The sequence below is a fragment of the Siniperca chuatsi genome, linkage group LG15 (genome assembly GCF_020085105.1).
Source record: "Siniperca chuatsi isolate FFG_IHB_CAS linkage group LG15, ASM2008510v1, whole genome shotgun sequence".
Taxonomy (NCBI): domain Eukaryota; kingdom Metazoa; phylum Chordata; class Actinopteri; order Centrarchiformes; family Sinipercidae; genus Siniperca; species Siniperca chuatsi.
In genome coordinates this window covers 28,669,783-28,683,152 of record NC_058056.1, presented here as the reverse complement: position 1 = coordinate 28,683,152, position 13,370 = coordinate 28,669,783, and the positions used below count along the sequence as shown (strand labels likewise).

The 13,370-nt window shown below is 48.0% G+C and overlaps 1 protein-coding gene, 1 long non-coding RNA gene and 1 other non-coding gene across 9 annotated transcripts; 1 reads left to right on the top strand and 2 right to left on the bottom strand.

Moving 5' to 3' along the window:
* The first annotated feature begins 112 nt into the window (after window positions 1-112).
* haus2 (HAUS augmin like complex subunit 2) lies at window positions 113-5,198 on the top strand. 4 transcript variants are annotated; one of them, XM_044167096.1, is made up of 7 exons: window positions 113-264; window positions 1,845-1,931; window positions 2,084-2,182; window positions 2,711-2,780; window positions 3,380-3,512; window positions 4,002-4,110; window positions 4,318-5,198. In XM_044167096.1, the coding sequence occupies exons 2-7, from the start codon at window positions 1,845-1,847 to the stop codon at window positions 4,429-4,431; spliced, it is 612 nt and encodes a 203-aa protein (XP_044023031.1). In that variant the 5' UTR covers window positions 113-264; the 3' UTR covers window positions 4,432-5,198. The 4 variants fall into 4 exon arrangements, with proteins under 4 accessions (XP_044023031.1, XP_044023030.1, XP_044023033.1 ...); XM_044167095.1 differs by having other exon boundaries at window positions 186-264; window positions 2,034-2,182; XM_044167098.1 differs by lacking the exon at window positions 113-264 and adding an exon at window positions 510-671 and having other exon boundaries at window positions 2,034-2,182.
* A 3,468-nt stretch (window positions 5,199-8,666) lies between these two features.
* On the bottom strand, window positions 8,667-12,187 carry LOC122861949. 4 transcript variants are annotated; one of them, XR_006374600.1, is made up of 2 exons: window positions 10,386-12,187; window positions 8,667-10,263 (listed from the first exon to the last, which is right to left on the bottom strand). It is a non-coding gene; the product is annotated as an uncharacterized LOC122861949 (long non-coding RNA). The 4 variants fall into 4 exon arrangements; XR_006374601.1 differs by having other exon boundaries at window positions 10,390-12,187; XR_006374602.1 differs by having other exon boundaries at window positions 10,406-12,187.
* LOC122862525 lies at window positions 10,983-11,088 on the bottom strand. The gene has a single exon (XR_006374758.1). It is a non-coding gene; the product is annotated as a U6 spliceosomal RNA (small nuclear RNA).
* Window positions 12,188-13,370: the final 1,183 nt, after the last annotated feature.

Below are 13,370 nucleotides of genomic sequence, written 5' to 3'. Positions count from 1 at the left end.
GGAAACGGAAATACTCAAATAAAGTACAAGTACTTGAGTAAATGTACTTCGTTACTTTCCACACGTCACATGATACCGGAAACTGTAGGAGTTAACTAACTCCAGAAGGGGGCAGCAACGCGACGCTGAGGATGCCAGCTGCCGTTAAACCTCGAAGAAGAAGAAGAAGAAGAAGAAGAAGAAGAAGAAGAAGAAGACAAATGATCGGGCGGGTTCAGTTGGAGCCGTTGTTGTTGTTTTTCAGGAGACTCTGCTTTATAAACGGTAAGAAGAAACACCAAACTCTTACTAAACTCTTTGTGGTTCAGCGTGCAGCTACTAGTCTGCTAACGGAGCCAGTGTTACCGTAAAAAAAACTCCACTTTCCGGTTGTTTCCGGCGACAGAAGGCAACTGTTACCCGCGCCGTTTCCTCGCAAACCCGCATTTAAACATTTTAAGTCTAAACTTATCTTGTTTCCTGTTAAACTCAGAGAGCTGCCGGAAGAAAGTACAGCAGGATTTGGTGTCTTTAGGACCCACTCTTCAGTTCGGCTTATGTACAGCACAACACAGATCAACTGCGTAGATTAAGTTCTGGTTTATATACATGTTCTTCTGTTACTGGAGTCTTAACGCTTAGCTCATGCTGGAAGGCCAGCGGCTAAGCTACAAGCACCGCTATCTTTCTGGGTAAACTGATATTGAAGTTTACTGACAAAAACATCCGAATGTACCGAACAGCTGTGGTTCACATTGTTTCTGTCTCTCTGTGGTTCACATTGTTTCTGTCTCTGTGTGGTCCATGTTGTCCCTGTGGTTCACGTTGTCCCTGTGGTTCACGTTGTCCCTGTGGTTCACGTTGTCCCTGTCTCTGTGTGGTCCATGTTGTCCCTGTGCTTCACGTTGTCCCTGTCTCTGTGTGGTCCATGTTGTCCCTGTGGTTCACGTTGTCCCTGTCTCTGTGTGCTTCACGTTGTCCCTGTGCTTCACATTGTCCCTGTGGTTCACATTGTCCCCCCTGGTTCACGTTGTCCCTGTGGTTCACATTGTTTCTGTCTCTGTGTGCTTCACGTTGTCCCTGTGGTTCACGTTGTCCCCGTGGTTCACGTTGTCCCTGTCTCTGTGTGGTCCATGTTGTCCCTGTGGTTCACGTTGTCCCTGTCTCTGTGTGCTTCACGTTGTCCCTGTGCTTCACATTGTCCCTGTGGTTCACATTGTCCCCCTGGTTCACGTTGTCCCTGTGGTTCACATTGTTTCTGTCTCTGTGTGGTCCATGTTGTCCCTGTGGTTCACGTTGTCCCTGTCTCTGTGTGGTCCATGTTGTCCCTGTGGTTCACGTTGTCCCTGTCTCTGTGTGCTTCACGTTGTCCCTGTGGTTCACATTGTCCCTGTGGTTCACATTGTCCCCGTGGTTCACATTGTTTCTGTCTCTGTGTGGTTCACGTTGTCCCTGTGGTTCACGTTGTCCCCGTGGTTCACGTTGTCCCTGTCTCTGTGTGCTTCACGTTGTCCCTGTGCTTCACATTGTCCCTGTGGTTCACATTGTCCCTGTGGTTCACATTGTCCCCGTGGTTCACATTGTCCCCGTGGTTCACGTTGTCCCCGTGGTTCACATTGTTTCTGTCTCTGTGTGGTTCACGTTGTCCCCGTGGTTCACATTGTTTCTGTCTCTGTGTGCTTCACGTTGTCCCTGTCTCTGTGTGGTCCATGTTGTCCCTGTGGTTCACGTTGTCCCTGTCTCTGTGTGGTCCATGTTGTCCCTGTGGTTCACGTTGTCCCTGTGGTTCACGTTGTCCCCGTGCTTCACGTTGTCCCCGTGGTTCACGTTGTCCCCGTGGTTCACGTTGTCCCTGTCTGTTTCAGATGCACCCGTGGGATTTGTCCCTGTGCCCCGTGACTCCGGCTGCCAGCCTGTTGGCCAGATGTGTCTGCAGAGGAGTCGTGTCGCAGGTCTGAGCTTATTCTGTCATCCATGTTCCAACATGGCCGCCCAGTCCTGTCCGTTCCTGTAAACTCTGGATGAAGATAACTTTAGTTCTGCTTCTGTATCAGGTGATGAGACGCGTGTTCCTCTGACGCTGTTCCTCTCTACCTGTCCTCAGGAGCAAATAGACTCCGCCTCTTCCAGGCTGAGTCCCGCCTTCTCTTCTCACCTGCACGAGGCTGAACAGCGAATCAGAACGCAGAGACGGCTGGACGAGGTAGGCTTCGGTGTGATGTCACTTCCTGTTTATCCGAGTGCCTGGAAAAGTCTGGAATGAGTCTTTTTCCAGGCCTTGAAATAATTAACATCATATTTGTTTTATTAAAAAACTGTTGTTTATACTGGACTTCAGATAACGAGACATAAGCCACGATTTATTGATTCTTATTCAAAGTGTGTCACAGCGACACGTTTCTAAATGATCTCAAACATTGAACGGGACCTTTTTATGCGTTCCCTGATTTCCTGCCATGTGCTGACCGGTGCAGGCTGAAGTGAGGCCGCATTCAGGACCGTTTGAACTGTGACTCGAGTGGAGTCCCAGAATAAAACGATAGAGCTGGAAATGTGCTGGAATATTCAGCCAGAAACATTAAAATGTTCTGCTTTTTTCTTCTTTCTGCCCCTTTTTAATAGTTTATTCAGAAAAGCCGTGTGACTTCCTGGATTTGTCCGGATGAACTGGACTGTTAGATTATTAGAGTTGATCTTTCTTCTGGTTTGAAGTTTCGTGTGTTGGTTGCAGCTGCAGCTGGAGTTGGAGCTGCTGAAGACGGAGAGGGAGAGCGCCGACGTCGCACACAGATTCCACCTCGGTGAGTGTTTGATTTGTTTCAGGCATTCAAATGTCAGGATCAGTCAGATCTTCCTGCCAACACGTTCAGACTCAGACCGGCGCTGAACAGGTAACAGGTGTGTGTGTGTGTGAATCACGGCCTCCATTGTTGTCCAGAAACTATTAAAACACATCAGCGAGCCGCTCTGTTGTTCCTTCATCACCACGAACACACACACTGTAGTTTATTCTGCCTCCGCCCCACACACACCGTCCTGCTGCCCCAAACACTCACTACAGCACCACATGTGGATTCATCCGCCGCTGGAAATAGTCCCCAACAGACGCTCTGTTTCCTCCTGTTGGTCTGATAAAAACTACAGCGAGCAGCTGTTTGAGGAAACTACTGAGCCTTTTTAACAGGAAACTAGATATTTTAAAGATTTACGTCTTCAGCAGGAACCAATGGGCTTGCAGCTGAGCGCCGCAGACAGGAAGTGAGACGGTACTGAGAGACGGACCGACGTGTTGCTGGTTTGAGTCCGAACGTGAGATCTGATGATGAGGCGATGAAGAGAAACACTGAACATCTGATTACAGAGTCCGACTGAACTTTAGTTTGTGTCTCTGCTCCTGCAGCTCGCAGGTTCCAGATGTTGCAGGTGTTCTGCGGTCACCTGCAGGACCTCCTGAAGGATCAGAACAGCCTGAGGCAGAGACTGATGAGACCGCTGGGTCGCACCAACCTGCCCGTTCAGGCTCACCTGCACAGGTAACTCCTGTCACAAAGCCTCAGCCACATTCACGGCCGAAATATCCTGTAATTATTTTAAACAATCTTTTGTTTATCTGTGACGCAGATGAACTGATGGAGACTCTGTTCCTGAGCTGAAACAGTTCTGTCAGACCAGATACTTCTGTCACGTCAGTCTAGCTCTGATCTCAAACTGGCTCCTTGTGCTCAGACACAAACCGCACTTCCTGTGATCAGCTGTTTGTTGATCACATGTTCTGTTAGAGGTCAAAGAAACGGATCTGCTGGATGGAGCCAACGGAGTAAATGAGGGGTTTTTTGAGTGTAGTTTGGTTGGGTTCACCTTTTAAACTGATCAGGGTGCAGACGTCTGCCTGCGGTTCAGCCTGGAGAGATTCTGGCTGATCCTGGGTCCGACCCAGACTGGGTCTGACCCAGACTGGGTCCAGGGCTGCACAGGAGACCCGTGTGTCCCGGTCTGTGCTGTAGATGTTTGTTGTGCTTCAGGTTTGTGGTGGACGCCGTGAAGATGCTGCTGGACTTCATAGAGACTCTGGAGGAGAAGCTGAGCTCGGTCCGCTGCCGCCCCACCGCCAGAGACCGCCTCGCTCAGCTGGTCAGTCACATGACATCACTGTAAACCAATAACACGCCCTCGTGCGGTCATACCACACGACTGTATGGAGGCCCATTTCTGCCAGGAAAAAAAAACATTTCTGAATGATAAAAATAAAAACACTCGAGTCTAAATGTTTTCTTTCTGTCTCACGTTGGCGTGTTTTTATTCTTCTTCATCTAAACTCGCCGTCTCTCTCTGTATCAGAATACGTCTCTGGCCCAGTTACTGGCTCAGGTGGCGCAGGTGGAGACTTTGTCCAATCAGGTTCTGCAGTGGAAGGAAGTCCGCAGCAGCAGGCTGAGTGACAGCTCTGCATGACGACCCCTGACCTTCCTCCTCCTCCTCCTCCTGGATGGACAGGACGTCGTCTTGTTGGACGAACAGGAACTTTGTATTTACTGCAGTTATGATGATGATGATGATTATTATTGTGTGTCAGATATTACAGACTTGATGGCTTTTATAATAAAATCCGATTTTGCGGACACGCTGTGGCTCACGCCGATGACGTCACTGTTCTTATTAAAAACCAGATGGATGTTTGAACTAATCGTTTGAGTCTGTATGACTAAATCCTGCCGGAGCAGAGAGCGACAGACGGGATGTGACAGTTTTTTTCAACACATTTAACAAGTTTCCTAAACTCTTAACGCGTTAGCGCAGCATCCGTCTTTGGAGGCTGAACACTTGAACACTTGCTTGAACTCCTTTTACACACGAGCTCGACCAAAACAACTCTACCGTCAGATTAACGGAGAACATCGTGTTCTGAACGTGACTTCTACAGGCTGAAGTCAAAGCGAACAGCTGCAAACACAAATATATTGCCTGTGTTTTATCCCACTGCTAATGAGAAACAGCTGATTGCAGTTATGCAAATATATAAATCGCAGCTGATCACTGCCGGAGGCGGATAAGGCACGCCAACAGATTCTTCCCATGATGCCTTGCAGAAGGTATCAGGTGTGATGCAGAAGAGCGGGCAGATCAGAAGATTACTTAGTTTTTGTTATTATAATCCGGTTCTTTTTCTGTTTTATATCTTGCAGTAATGTCCTTTTGCAAATAAAGTCTTCACTGCAGCAGTTCTGTGTCTGTATTTATTTATTTTTTTACATAAACTGGACATTTTATAAAGCTACTCTGAGACGGTCGTTCATTTTTTGTATTGAATTTCTGCAGCAAAAGGAAACAAAATGCCTGCATTTACTAAACCCAACGAAACAACGATGTAGAGGCTTCAGAAGAAACTCAATCTGTGATCAATAACAGCTGTCTGCTGTATCAGGGCAGACCTGACTCACACAACACTGCAGTTTCTGTCGTCTCAGCTGCTGATAGTGTTTCTCTGTCACTGTGTTACGACTGACTAAATGTTCCTGTTGGAAGAGAACATGTGTTAGTGTTTCCAATAATTATTTGATTGTAAAACATGTCTGCAGTGTTTTGTTAGACGCAGTGTATAATGTGTTAGTTTATTATTGTATTTTGAAAATCAGTTTTGGGGGTTTAGTTTGCAACGTGTGATTCTGAGCATGAAATTAACCATTTTGCACAATTTATTAATTATGGCGGAGATGTAATGCTCAATGTCCAGTTTAGTGACTTCGGGTCAAACAGACTAACCCTTAGAGGGAGGAGTTAAATAGTTTGATGGCCACAGGCAGGAATGACTTCCTGTGGCGCTCTGTGGTGCGGCTCTGGCCCTTCCTATAAACAGCCTGAGTGTTCTTGGTCCAGTCCAGTTTGTTGTCTAAGTGTACTCCCAGGTACTTGTAGTCCTCCACCATGTCCACACTGACCCCCTGGATGGAAACCGGGGTCACTGGTGCCTTGGCCCTCCGTAGATCTACAACCAGCTCCTTTGACTTTGTCGCATTGAGCTGCAGATGGTTCTGCTCGCACCATGAAACAAAGTTCCCCACCACCGCTGATACATCCCACCACAGCAGAGTCATCAGAAAACGTCTGAAGGTGGCAGGACTCTGTGTGGTGGCTGAAGTCTGTGGTGTAGATGGTGAAGAGGAAGGGAGAGAGGACAGTCCCCTGAGGGGCCCCAGTGTTGCTGACCACGCTGTCTGACACACAGTGCTGCAGGCGCACGTGCTGTGGCCTGCCAGTCAGGTAGTCCACAATCCAGGACACAAGGGGGGCATCCACCTGCATCGCTGCCAGCTTCTCCCCCAGCAGGGCAGGCCGGATGGTGTTGAAAGCACTGGAGAAGTCAAAAAACATGATCCTCACCGTGCTCGCCGGCCTGTCCAGGTGGGTGTGGATGCGGTTAAGCAGGTAGATGATGGCGTCCTCAACTCCCAGTCGGGGCTGGTAGGCGAACTGAAGAGGATCCAGGAGGGGTCTGACCATGGGCCGCAGCTGTTCCAGCACTAGTCTCTCCAGGGTCTTCATTATGTGGGAGGTCAGTGCCACCGGTCTGTAGTCCTTGGAGCCACTGGGACGTGGCGTCTTCGGCACAGGAACGAGGCAAGATGTCTTCCACAGAATGGGGACCCTTTGAAGACTCAGGCTCAGGTTAAAGACGTGTTGAAGGACTCCACAAAGCTGGGGGGCACAGGCTTTTAGCACCCCGGGGCTAACGCCATCGGGGCCTGCAGCCTTGTTTGAGTGGAGCCTCATCAGCTGTCCTCTCACCTGGTCAGCAGTCAGGCACACAGCAGAAGTTACAGGTGGGGAGGGGGAGTCGTCGGTCTGGAGAGGGCCGTTAGCCTGATGGGGAGGGGGGAGCAGAGTACTCAGAGGAGATTGAGGGCCGACAGCAGCTGAGTTAGAGGGGGGATGAGCAGGAGCCGGTGTGTCGAATCTGTTAAAGAACAGATTCAGTTCGTTGGTCCTGTCCAAGCTGCCTTCAACTCTAAATGAGAATGTGCAACTATCTGATAGGTTTCTACAGAGGTGGGGGGGAGCTGTGGTTTAGACTGAGCTCTCCCTCCGGTGGTGCACAGGCCGGTCCAGCCTCCACCCTTCGTGTGGAGACAGCACCCTAGTGGAGGAATCCTGCACTTCCTCTGTTTGTAAGTTGCTAAAGTCTCTGCTTCGTTCCCCAAAACTGATACTTTTCCTCTCATGGTCATTACAATACATACTGTCCTCAGTACATGATGTTCTTTCTGATCTCCCTGTTTCTTTGTATAAATGTAAGTCTGTTTGCAACAGATAATCAACTTTTCCCTGCAGTCAGCAGTCTGCAGGACAACACTTTGAATTGTTAAACCTCCTGTGTGTGTGTGTGTGTGTGTGTGTGTGTGTGTGTGTGTGTAAAAAAGTTTCAACATGGTATTAATATAATAGGCAAGCAACCTTCATTAAAATGTTTAATTCTCACAGGATCAATAAAGGATTTCTGATTCTGATAACCACGTTACTGTCAGTAAAATAGTAAACCTCATCAGGGCACGGGCATTGAATCACAGACAGTTTGTCGCACTTTTAGAGGAGCGCGAGTCCACACAGCTGTCGCGTGGCTCAGGCAGAGCGCTAAAAAGAGTTTGGGACCTGAAAGCAGAGGCTCGGGAGTTCTGTGAGGAGAAAGGCGAAGACATCCCAGAGCACCAAACTGCAAGGAGAGGGCCTCTTCGTCCATGACGTGCACAGGCCGGTGGAGGCTTTCATGAGAGAGCAGCACTCTCACTCTCATGCAAACCCTCACACCATCAGCTGATCGCCTCCGCAGGTACTCCACGTTAGGAGCATTGCGTGCATCCATACCTGCAGCGTGGATACCGCAGCCAGTGATGTTCAGCTGGAGCTCACTGACCTGCAGTCCTGGCAGAGCACTTTAAACCAGGACTCTGCTGGATTTCTGCTCGTCTCTTAAGGAGGAGGACTTTCCAAACCTGAGGAGACATGCTCAGAAGATGTCGGTTCTCTTTGGCTCCACCTACATGTGTGAACAATCATTCAACCTGACTTTGATGCACTCGTTAAAGACCGGCAGAGACTAGATTTCTGTCACTGAACAAGACAAAAGAACTTAAAAACACCAAATTAGGTGGTCGGACTACAAATGTAGGCATGTAAAGGCACCAACCGGCAGCGAACTGGGACACTTTCTTTGGAAGCCTTTTTCTCAAAATCACAGTTCAGTGATGTTCAGTAACTTTAATATGATGTGTTTTGCTTAATGTTTGGAGCACAAAGACAATATTGTGATGTCCTCACAATGCTAAGAACCTCTTTCCAACAGTATTTGGAGTGAATGTGACTGAAAATGTTCACTAATATAAGTCATAAATGGTAAAAAAAAAAAAAAAGTGTTCATATTTTGTTTGCCATTTATTTATTTATTTAAAGAAACAATGCATATTAATGAACATTTACACAAATTTAAATATGCCAGATTATAGCCTAAGGCTGATTTCCATCTGCAGACCCCCTGGCAGGTTAACAGTTTGGGAAATTTGATTGAATAAAGGAATCTTTTGTAAGGCAGCCTCACTTTTTCGTTGCTTAATTATAACATGATCTAAACCTGATCTAAACAGAGGGCGGCGGGACAGCTTCAAGAGCAGGAAGGAACAGGAAATGATGACATCACGTGACAGTCAGCAGTTTATTGAAAGCTCTCTGATTGGTCAGCAGGAGCAGCTATAATATGACAGGACGACTGTTAGACACCAGATCTCTGTCTGCATATCAGACTGTTACTCGGCGCCATGTTGTCACAGATGTTCCGATATTAAATATTGGAAATCTACATTAAGTGGTTGAACAGCTGACTGGTGAAAAAGTTGTCTTTTTTTTTTTTTTTTTTTAAATCCACCAGCAGCTCAACAGTGAGTCACTGTTTCGAGTCTGAACTCGACCAGTTTCCCCATGAAACCTGCCTGACCGGTCGAGAAATATGAAATCGGACAAATTTAGAATCGTCTTGCTTTTGTCACCTCCACAAACATGAATTAGGACTTTTTTAAATCAGGGGTTTAGACTAAGAAATTCGGCATACAAGCGATACACCAATGAGTTCTTATTTACATTAGATCGATCAGGTTTTATGGATCTATCGATCACGGAGGTGTGTTAGCATGCTAACAGCCCAGCCGTGCTAACAGCCGGCAGTACAGAGTTGAATAAAACGGTTTAAACAGCATGAACGTTAGCTGGCTAACACAAAGCAATGACAGACAGTTTATATAATAAATTCCTCACAGTAAAACTAAAGTCTGACACTTTGAGCCGTAATAAAGCTCCGCTCTAACGTTACGCTGTCTCACAAAGTGCCGTAAAAACACGTCGGTCAGCCGTGACAGATATATGACGTTTCACTGCGCCGAACCTTGATGCTACAGGAGGCGGGGCCACGGGCAGAAATCGGAACAAATCCGCTTCTCCTATTGGGCGCCAAACGTTTGATTCTCGGAATTGGAACAAATCGAGCCATCTGATTGGCTGTGTGTTGTCCGCAGCGGGAACAAATACTGTGCAGTGATTGGACGGCGGGACATCACCGTCCCGAAGGGGGCGGGCCTCTCCTGTGTATCTGCTGCGGAGCAGAAGGTCGGCTGTTCGATCCCCGGCTGCGGCAAAGCTGGAGGAGAGCTTCAGGGGCCGTGAAGCAGTGAAACAGACAGGATGACTGATGATGATGTAGTAATACATGTAGAACAGTAAAAGGTCTCAGTAATATGTCTCATGTTTGTATTACATTATACATGAAGAGCGTATGTAGACGAAGAGCTACAGAAATGAAAGTTTATCCCTGACTGGAAACACGACTTTCACAAAAACAACCAGACTGAAAATGTCCACTGCTCGTACACACGTTTAAAATGTGCAGAAACCAGAACCAGAGAACGGGATGGTGAAACGACGGCTCTGATCTGGATGATGCACATCTGTTCCAGCTGTGTGCTGCTGCGTCAAGGGCGAGGGGGGGACCGCCCCAGCAGGAATATGAATGTATGAATAAATATCAATAATTAAACTGAAAACACAGGATATTGTATAATTATCTCAAGTATTGCAGAGATGTTAATGATCAATGTCCAGTTTAGTGACTTCGGGTCAAACAGACTGACACTTAGAGGGAGGAGTTAAAGAGTCTGATGACTTCCTGTGGCGCTCTGTGGTGCATTGTGGGAGGATGAGTCTCCGCTGAAGGTGCTGCTTTGCTTGACCCTCAGGTCACAGGACAGCCTGCAGAAACACAACACAGCAGGAACACATCGATTCATTTCATTTATATATCAATAAATGATTAGAAATTATATATATCTATCTAGATATATATAGATAGATATATTTACATATATACATACATACACACATATTTACACACACACATAGATATAGAAATTAACGGCCGCAGGTAACCGGAGACGGAGGCGTTTGAGCGGCCGTGTGTGTCTCCTGCCGCCGGTACCGGACGCGGTACCGGACCGGCCCGGGCCCGCTCTGTTACGCGCTGCCCGCTGCGGGCCGGATGAAACAGGATCCGGGCCTCGAACCGCGTCCGTTTAACGGGCTTCGTGTCTGGACTTTTCCACGTCAGCGAGTCTCCTTCCTTTCTCCGCCCGCTCCTCGGTCCCGTCCGGCGGGACACGACGCTCCGTTCTCTAGCGCCGGATTCGGATTCCCAGCTCCCGCATGCTTCACGCTGCACAGACGGCTTTTCTCTTGCTTTGCACCAAAATACACCGAAGCGGCTCTGCAGTAAAACCCGGTCCTGATTCTGAAGTGTGTCTGGGTAAAACCTCCGTAGCCACAGAGGGACCGGACACATGGTGGATCCGTACTTAGGGTCCAGTGAAGTCGTAAAGGTCCCGGTTTAAACAGAGTTGCAGTAGCGCTGCTCGGCCGCGGGGGGGCGCTGTTTCTCACAGATAACAACCCTAAACACCATGTTTGTTAGGGGACAAAATGAGGAACGCTTCACGAATTTGCGTGTCATCCTTGCGCAGGGGCCATGCTAATCTTCTCTGTATCGTTCCAATTTTAGTATATGTGCTACCGGAGTAACACAACAGAACCCTGTCCCTGCCTGCTGTATAAGGGGCTCTGTCCCGGGGCCAGCCTGACTAATGGTGGGGGCTGTCACACCGGCTGGAAGGGACCAAACCTCCTGTCAATGGCTTTCATCCAGGCAGAGCGCAGCAGAGGCCCGGGGGCTGTGCTGTGAGCCCCGTACCTACTGTGACCCGCCGAGACCCAATCTGACCCGGTCTGACCCGCTCCGGGTCCGTCTGCTCTGCCGAGGAGCTCGCAGGTCTTATGGGAAAGCTATGCAAAGAGCCTTTACGTCAGGCGGCCAGGATTGGTGTGCTGAAGGGCGGGGAACAAAAGACTCACTCACTGCTCCTCCTCCACCCAGAGGCCCTGCAGCCCCCCCACAGACAGCTGCTGCAACCCTCCCCCGAGGACACACACAGAGAGAGAGACGGGGTGGGGGTGGGGGCGAGACAGAGAGACACACGGGCTGCAGCGTGTTTCTGAAGAGCTCGACCCCGACAGGAAGGACAGGAACCGGGACTGCAGATACAGCCGGAGCTTCGTGCGCTCGCCACCATGTTGTTTTGTCGCAGGGCGGCTGGTGTGATCACACACACGCTGGCTTTGGGAGGTGGATTCTCGCTCTTAGGACGTGGATGTCTCTCTGCTGGACTCCTCCACATGATCGGGACTGAAACAGGGGCAAACGGGGAGTGCTCTTTCACCTCATTCAAACCACCAGCTGTGCCTGAAACGGCACAGCGTGTCAGAGTCGAGATGTTTCTGTAACACGGGCCGGGACTCGTTTTTATTCAAGTGCTTAAACTGTTCTCTACGTCCACATCTGTTTTAGCTGTGGCTGTTTCTTCCTGCTTCATTACTTCCTGCTTTTGTTTTTAATTCAAAGTGTCAGTGCAGTTCCACAAACTCACCAGCAGGTGTCAGCCTACGACCGGTGCACGGAGTGAGGGGCGCTGTTGCAGCCGCGGTCTGTCTGCAGAACCTGGAGGGAAACACACACAACACGAGTCACAGCACGAGTCACAGCACGAGTCACAGCACGAGTCACAGCACGAGTCACAACAGCTGCATTCACTTATATGCATTTGTCTGCCCTCGAGGATTGGAAATGGTGTATTTTTTTAATCAATTTTTTATTGATTATTGTATAAAGTTGTCCATAGAATAAAACATAAACAAGGAGGTGACCCTCTGAACCCCCCCACCCCAGCGGTCCCCAAGCCATCGATCCTTGACATAAAATTGCAATAGAAGCAAAATAACATTCACATATACACCTGCGTAATAAAATAAAATAAAAATAATAAAACGAAACAGATACAGTCTGCAGTATGAGAAACTTAGAATACGTAAATTAACACAAAGATCGTCAGAGGTTTGAGAGTCCAGTCATGTCACAGAATTAGATTAGAAGGAGCACAACTGGTTGCACTGGTATCTCTTTTCATCATCATATCAGACATTATTGATGAGATCTTTCCCCCCAAAACTCATAAACCTTCTCACATTCCCAGAGCATACGCATGCATGTTCCCTCTTGTTGGCAGGGACAGAAACTACAGCGGGGGTTTGCAGATCATTTAATGAGGAAGCGTTTCTTTGGTGTCCAGTACAATCTGTGACAGAATTTGAAATTAATTAATTGATGGTTTGGATTTCTTGATGCACAGAGAATATTTTTTCCATACGGTCTCCCAATCAGTCCGGTCTACAGACAGCTGTCTTGTCCAAACTGTGTGCAGTGGATTGTTTTTGCTTCAAGAAGTTAAGGACAGACAGCTGACACTACGCTTTGCTGAGAAGGATTAAAGAGCCGACTGTGAACAGGATGTGTAAATGTTGTATTTTTAGGAATAATTCAGCCACGGAACACGCCATTATGTTGTATGCGGAGAAATCGCCAAAACCAAATCCCATTGATAAGATCGGACAAATTTAGAATCGTCTTGCTTTTGTCACCTCGACAAACGTGAATTAGGGTTGTTTTAAATCGGGGGTTTAGGCTGGGGAATTCGGCACACAACCCACACACCAACGAGCTCATTAGATAAAAAGGACACATTTTAAAATAAATAAAAAGACGGCAACTTTTCAACCTTAGTTATCTCTGCAACCATCTACCGAAATACACAGCACGACACATTCAAACTGTTGTAATTATACTGTAATAAAGTTTCTCTTTGAGTATAAAGCGCGCACTTGCCGCTGTCGCCAAGCGCATGCTCGTGGTTTGATGTGTTGGGTCTCTGTAAATAACATTATAAAGGGTTCGGTCTGGACCGGCTCTGTAGGAA

Bases quoted from the DNA above. Each gene is read 5' to 3' on its own strand.
- haus2 (XM_044167095.1), top strand. From the start codon at position 201: ATGATCGGGCGGGTTCAGTTGGAGCCGTTGTTGTTGTTTTTCAGGAGA. The intron at 1,932-2,033 runs GTCTGAGCTTAT...CTTCTGTATCAG, and splicing joins GCAGAGGAGTCGTGTCGCAG to GTGATGAGACGCGTGTTCCT. The intron at 4,111-4,317 runs GTCAGTCACATG...TCTCTGTATCAG, and splicing joins GAGACCGCCTCGCTCAGCTG to AATACGTCTCTGGCCCAGTT.